The sequence below is a fragment of the Oncorhynchus mykiss genome, chromosome 17 (genome assembly GCF_013265735.2).
Source record: "Oncorhynchus mykiss isolate Arlee chromosome 17, USDA_OmykA_1.1, whole genome shotgun sequence".
Classification (NCBI taxonomy): Eukaryota; Metazoa; Chordata; class Actinopteri; order Salmoniformes; family Salmonidae; genus Oncorhynchus; species Oncorhynchus mykiss.
Genome location: NC_048581.1, coordinates 440,001 through 447,500, shown reverse-complemented (window position 1 = coordinate 447,500; position 7,500 = coordinate 440,001). Strand labels below are relative to the sequence as shown.

General features: G+C 45.7%; 1 protein-coding gene across 1 annotated transcript in view; it reads right to left on the bottom strand.

The window, feature by feature from the left end:
- Nucleotides 1-5,861: 5,861 nt before the first annotated feature.
- Nucleotides 5,862-7,500, bottom strand: part of LOC118940050 (uncharacterized protein DKFZp434B061-like) — a 28,889-nt gene continuing 27,250 nt past the window's right edge. Inside the window, exon 3 of the mRNA XM_036948264.1 lies at nt 5,862-5,930. Within this exon, the coding sequence (XP_036804159.1) occupies nt 5,862-5,930 (69 nt within the window). The remainder of the gene's footprint in view (nt 5,931-7,500) is intronic.

Here is a 7,500-nt window from a genome sequence, read left to right as displayed (position 1 = left end):
ATTATTTCAAGGCTATAGGCTACAAAGAAATACATTGTGAAACATGTGTGAGTGGGACACGCTAGGTTGGTAGGGACATAAAGCTCTTGTCCCGCCCCGACCTTAGAGCTTGTTATGTCTCTGTTTTGGTTTGGTCAGGGTGGGATTTGGGTGGGCATTCTATGTTCCTTTTTCTATGCATTCTATCAAAAAATAAAATATATATATATAGATATATATATATATCTATATATGTTATTGGTCACATACACATGGTTAGTAGATGTTAATGGTCACATACACATGGTTAGTAGATGTTAATGGTCACATACACACGGTTAGCAGATGTTAATGCGAGTGTAGCGAAATGCTTGTGCTTCTAGTTCTGACAATGCAGTAATAACCAACGAGTAATCTAACCTAACAATTCCAAAACTACTACCTTATACACACAAGTGTAAAGGGATAAAGAATATGTACATAAAGATATATGAATGAGTGATGGTACAGAACGGCATAGGCAAGATGCAGTAGATGGTATCGAGTACAGTATACACATATGAGATGAGTAATGTAGGGTATGTAAACAAAGTGGCATAGTTTAAAGTGGCTAGTGATACATGTATTACATAAAGATGCAGTAGATGATATCGAGTACAGTATATACATATGAGATGAGTATGTAAACAAAGTGGCATAGTTAAAGTGGCTAGTGATACATGTATTACATAAAGATGCAGTAGATGATATCGAGTACAGTATATACATATACATATGAGATGAGTAATGTAGGGTATGTAAACATTATATTAAGTAGCATTGTCTATGTTCTGTTTTCTATGTTTTTGTATTTCTATGTTTTGGCCGGGTGTGGTTCTCAATCAGGGACAGCTGTCTATCGTTGTCTCTGATTGGGAACCATACTTAGGTAGCCTTTTCCCACAGGGGTTTTGTGGGTAGTTATTTTCTGCTTAGTGTTTTGCACCTTACAGGACTGTTTCGGTTTCGTTTATTCTCTTGTTATTTTGTTATAGTGTTATAATAAACATTGACATGGGCGTGGTCTGGCACATAAATGGGCGTGGTCTGGCACATGGATGGGCGTGGTCTGGCACATGTATAGGCGTGGTCTGGCACATAAATGGGCGTGGTCTGGAACATAAACGGGCGTGGTCTGGCACATAAATGGGCGTGGTCTGGCACATACATGCATATTGTAACAGAACTTGGTACACGTGTTCCAAACACTGTCAAAACTCAACACCTTTAAGCATATTCAAATCGACCACACGGTGGCGCCATACCAGGCACACATTTATATCTCTTGATTTGTTTGACTCAGAGTGATGAAATGTGGCACACGTGCTCAGGGATATGAGTCTAGCTAACTTCTAAAGTTTGCTTCAGTTTGATCGCAAGCTCATTGTCTCATAGAGGAAAAAAAATTCAGTCTTGGAAAGTTGTGTTTAATTAAAGATGTGCATCTCTAGATGATATATCCCTCCCTCCCTCCCTCCCTCCCTCCCTCCCTCCCTCCCTCCCTCCCTCCCTCCCTCCCTCCCTCCCTCCCTCCCTCCCTCCCTCCCTCCCTCCCTCCCTCCCTCCCTCCCTCCCTCCCCTCCCTCCCCTCCCTCCCTCCCCTCCCCTCCCCTCCCCTCCCACTGTGCTTCCATAAGGCCAGTGTTATCCTCTCTGTGTCTGTGTTCACAGCAGCCATTAACAGTCTTTACCAAGCTGAAATAACACACACAATGCCTCGCTCACACTGTGTCTGTGTGTGTGTGTGTGTGTGTGTGTGACTGTGAATTTTAAGAGGGGGAATAAAACCGACAGAGAACGAGTGTGTGTTTGTGTGTACTGTGGTATAAGGGTATGTACAGTAGCTACCTCTACATGAACTGAACTTTAACTCCCAGTTAAAGGGCAATCTGTAATTGGTACATCCATCTTTTTTGACTTTTAAATTCATTCATAACATTATTGGAGAACATCATTTATTCCATGAGCTCATTCATGATATCCCATGATTTCTCGAACCCCATCCCTCAGCTGTTTACCAAAACAATGGCGGGATGTTGCTTCGTTGTTGTTTGAACTGCAGATTGCCCTTTTAAGGTAGTACAGTGGAAGCCCGGGGGGTGTGAAATGAACTCAACATCAGTACTTTGATATTTACCTGAACACTCCCTGCAGTAACTCTGTTTACGGGCGTCTCAAATGGCACCCCGTTCCCCATAGGATTCGGGTTAAAAGTGGTGCATTGTATAGGGAATAGGGTGTCATTGTAGTTTCAGCCTCCATCTCCTCTCTACAACCAAACGTACTGCAGTTTCAGCCTCCATCTCCTCTCAACCAAACAGACTGCAGTTTCAGCCTCCATCTCCTCTCTACAACCAAACGTACTGCAGTTTCAGCCTCCATCTCCTCTCAACCAAACAGACTGCAGTTTCAGCCTCCATCTCCTCTCAACCAAACAGACTGCAGTTTCAGCCTCCATCTCCTCTCAACCAAACATACTGCAGTTTCAGCCTCCATCTCCTCTCAACCAAACATACTGCAGTTTCAGCCTCCATCTCCTCTCAACCAAACATACTGCAGTTTCAGCCTCCATCTCCTCTCAACCAAACATACTGCAGTTTCAGCCTCCATCTCCTCTCAACCAAACGTACTGCAGTTTCAGCCTCCATCTCCTCTCAACCAAACATACTGCAGTTTCAGCCTCCATCTCCTCTCAACCAAACATACTGCAGTTTCAGCCTCCATCTCCTCTCAACCAAACACACTGCAGTTTCAGCCTCCATCTCCTCTCAACCAAACATACTGCAGTTTCAGCCTCCATCTCCTCTCAACCAAACGTACTGCAGTTTCAGCCTCCATCTCCTCTCAACCAAACATACTGCAGTTTCAGCCTCCATATCCTCTGTACAACCAAACATACTGCAGTTTCAGCCTCCATCTCCTCTCAACCAAACATACTGCAGTTTCAGCCTCCATCTCCTCTCAACCAAACAGACTGCAGTTTCAGCCTCCATCTCCTCTCAACCAAACATACTGCAGTTTCAGCCTCCATCTCCTCTCAACCAAACATACTGCAGTTTCAGCCTCCATCTCCTCTCAACCAAACATACTGCAGTTTCAGCCTCCATCTCCTCTCAACCAAACATACTGCAGTTTCAGCCTCCATCTCCTCTGTACAACCAAACATACTGCAGTTTCAGCCTCCATCTCCTCTCAACCAAACATACTGCAGTTTCAGCCTCCATCTCCTCACAACCAAACATACTGCAGTTTCAGCCTCCATCTCCTCTCAACCAAACAGACTGCAGTTTCAGCCTCCATCTCCTCACAACCAAACATACTGCAGTTTCAGCCTCCATCTCCTCTCAACCAAACATACTGCAGTTTCAGCCTCCATCTCCTCTGTACAACCAAACATACTGCAGTTTCAGCCTCCATCTCCTCTCAACCAAACAGACTGCAGTTTCAGCCTCCATCTCCTCTCAACCAAACATACTGCAGTTTCAGCCTCCATCTCCTCTCAACCAAACATACTGCAGTTTCAGCCTCCATCTCCTCTCAACCAAACATACTGCAGTTTCAGCCTCCATCTCCTCTGTACAACCAAACATACTGCAGTTTCAGCCTCCATCTCCTCTCAACCAAACATACTGCAGTTTCAGCCTCCATCTCCTCTCAACCAAACATACTGCAGTTTCAGCCTCCATCTCCTCTCAACCAAACATACTGCAGTTTCAGCCTCCATCTCCTCTCAACCAAACATACTGCAGTTTCAGCCTCCATCTCCTCTCAACCAAACATACTGCAGTTTCAGCCTCCATCTCCTCTGTACAACCAAACATACTGCAGTTTCAGCCTCCATCTCCTCTCAACCAAACATACTGCAGTTTCAGCCTCCATCTCCTCACAACCAAACATACTGCAGTTTCAGCCTCCATCTCCTCTCAACCAAACAGACTGCAGTTTCAGCCTCCATCTCCTCACAACCAAACATACTGCAGTTTCAGCCTCCATCTCCTCTCAACCAAACATACTGCAGTTTCAGCCTCCATCTCCTCTCAACCAAACAGACTGCAGTTTCAGCCTCCATCTCCTCACAACCAAACATACTGCAGTTTCAGCCTCCATCTCCTCTCAACCAAACATACTGCAGTTTCAGCCTCCATCTCCTCTGTACAACCAAACATACTGCAGTTTCAGCCTCCATCTCCTCTCAACCAAACAGACTGCAGTTTCAGCCTCCATCTCCTCTCAACCAAACAGACTGCAGTTTCAGCCTCCATCTCCTCTCAACCAAACATACTGCAGTTTCAGCCTCCATCTCCTCTCAACCAAACATACTGCAGTTTCAGCCTCCATCTCCTCTCAACCAAACATACTGCAGTTTCAGCCTCCATCTCCTCTGTACAACCAAACGTACTGCAGTTTCAGCCTCCATCTCCTCTCTACAACCAAACATACTGCAGTTTCAGCCTCCATCTCCTCTCTGCAACCAAACAGACTGCAGTTTCAGCCTCCATCTCCTCTCTACAACCAAACAGACTGCAGTTTCAGCCTCCATCTCCTTTCTGCAACCAAACAGACTGCAGTTTCAGCCTCCATCTCCTCTCTGCAACCAAACAGTCCAAGCTGCCTGTTTTATTCAAGACCAGTTCCTGGTTAGACTAGTTCCTGGTTTGACCAGTTGCTGGTTAGACTAGTTCCAGGTTTGACCAGTTCCTGGTTAGACTAATTCCTGGTTAGACCAGTTCCTGGATTGACCGTTTGCTGGTTAGACTAGTTCCTGGTTAGACTAGTTCCTGGTTTGACCAGTTCCTGGTTAGACTAGTTCCTGGTTTGATATTTGTAGTCTTCTACTGAGTTCCTCTGGTGGGAGGCTGGACTGAACAGAGAGACGTTATTTTCATTCTGTGTGTGTGTGTTTACGAGAGAAAAGGGAAGGTGACATCAGAGCTGGAGAGAGAGAGAGAGAGAGAGAGAGAGAGAGAGAGATGGAAAAGAGAGAGATGGAAAGAGAGAGATAGAAAGAGCGATAGAGGTGAGAGACCTTGGCATCATGGTGTGGGAAGGAAGATATTAACGATGTGTTCCAGAACAATAAAATCTGAACAATGTTAATTCATATGGTTTCCAGTAGCATTGTAATGTGTCCAACTCTGTGTGTGTGTGTGTGTGTGTGTGTGTGTGTGTGTGTGTGTGTGTGTGTGTGTGTGTGTGTGTTAGTCTGTGTGTGTGTGTGTGTGTGTGTGTGTATTGGACTGCTATGCGTTGTAACAGATGACTCTATTGGGGCTGCTACAACATATAGACACATTAGTTCCAACAGCCTTCCTGGTACATCAGGTTAGGTAAACAAAGTCTGAAGTTACTTTTGAAGTCACACACACACACACACACACACACACACACACACACACACACACACACACACACACACACACACACACACACACACACACACGACATAAACACACACTAGTCTGGAGCGGATGCTACTCTTGAACAGAGGTCCATCAATCTCCTCCTCCTCCTCCTCCTCCTCCTCCTCCTCCTCCTCCTCCTGCCACCACAGATGTTTGTGACATCACCATTATCATCATCAGACCTTTGACCTCTCCAAATGCAGCCCACTCTCACTGTCCCTGCACATACACACACACATACACACACACACAGAGAGAGTGAGTTCTACCCCATCACCACCACCCAGGACTCCCTAATAGGTTACAGCACATTGGGGATGTCTTTAAAATGAACTCAAATTAACTTTAATGACTTTTTACTTTTGGTGCTGAATTGTGGATTCCAGATGGCCAACAAGATCTCACGGTTTGACCAGTTTGACTACAGATTCTGATGTTTGTTCACGTGTCTCCAAACCTATTGGACACCCTGGGTTTCTCCTCCTGCTGCGGCTCCTCCTTCATTAATTCCTAATGGTTAAGTTAAGGGTTAAGGTTTGGGATAGATTTAAAACATTTCCACTGTAAAGTTTAGGCATTAATTCATGTATAAGTTAAGGGTTAAGGTTTGGGATAGATAAAAAAACAACTCCAAGGTATAGTTCAGGCATTCATTCCATAGCAACCCAAGCCTACTTGATGGTAATAGTGCTCATCGTTGCCCCTAGAGGCCGGTTTTAAAGACATCTCCTGACGTCCTCGGGACGTTTTTGTCATAGCGAACTTGTATACATTACACAATTTTCTTACGAATTCCAATTTGTTGTGGCTAACGTTGACTAGGTTAGCTAGGTGGCTAACATTAGCTTGGCTACAGGTTTAGGTTACGGTTAGCGGTTAAGGTTAGGGTTAAGAGTAAGGGCCAAAATACCAGCAACAGTGTGTGAAAACCTTGTGAAGACTTACAGAAAACGTTTGACCTCTGTCATTGCCAACAAAGGGTATATAACAAAGTATTGAGATAAACTTTTGTTATTGACCAAATACTTATTTTCCACCATAATTTGCAAATAAATTCATTAAAATCCTACAATGTGGTTTTCTGTATTTGTTTTCTCATTTTGTCTGTCATAGTTGAAGTGTACCTATGATGAAAATTACAGGCCTCTCTCATCTTTTTAAGTGGGAGAACTTGCACGATTGGTGGCTGACTAAATACTTTTTTGTCCCACTGTACATTTCTTTGTTTGTTGGATCAGAATGTATCTCTCTCTCCCTCCCTCTCCATCTCTCTATCCCTCCCTCTCTCTATCCCTCCCTCTCCATCTCTCTATCCTCCCTCTCTCTATCCCTCCCTCTCCATCTCTCTCTATCCCTCCCTCTCTCTATCCCTCCCTCTCCATCTCTCTCTCTGTCCCTCCCTCTCCATCCTCCCTCTCCATCTCTCTATCTCTCTATCCCTCCCTCTCTCTATCCCTCCCTCTCCATCCTCCCTCTCCATCCTCCCTCTCCATCCTCCCTCTCCATCCTCCCTCTCCATCTCTCCATCTCTCTATCCCTCCCTCTCTCTATCCCTCCCTCTCTCTATCCCTCCCTCTCCATCCTCCCTCTCCATCTCTCTCTATCCCTCCCTCTCCATCCTCCCTCTCCATCTCTCTATCTCTCTATCCCTCCCTCTCTCTATCCCTCCCTCTCCATCCTCCCTCTCCATCCTCCCTCTCCATCCTCCCTCTCCATCCTCCCTCTCCATCTCTCCATCTCTCTATCCCTCCCTCTCTCTATCCCTCCCTCTCTCTATCCCTCCCTCTCCATCCTCCCTCTCCATCTCTCCATCTCTCTATCCCTCCCTCTCTCTATCCCTCCCTCTCCATCCTCCCTCTCCATCCTCCCTCTCCATCCTCCCTCTCCATCTCTCTATCCTCCCTCTCCATCTCTCTCTATCCCTCCCTCTCTCTATCCCTCCCTCTCTCTATCCCTCCCTCTCCATCCTCCCTCTCCATCTCTCTATCCTCCCTCTCCATCTCTCTATCCTCCTCTCCATCTCTCTCTATCCCTCCCTCTCTCTATCCCTCCCTCTCTCTATCCCTCCCTCTCCATCTCT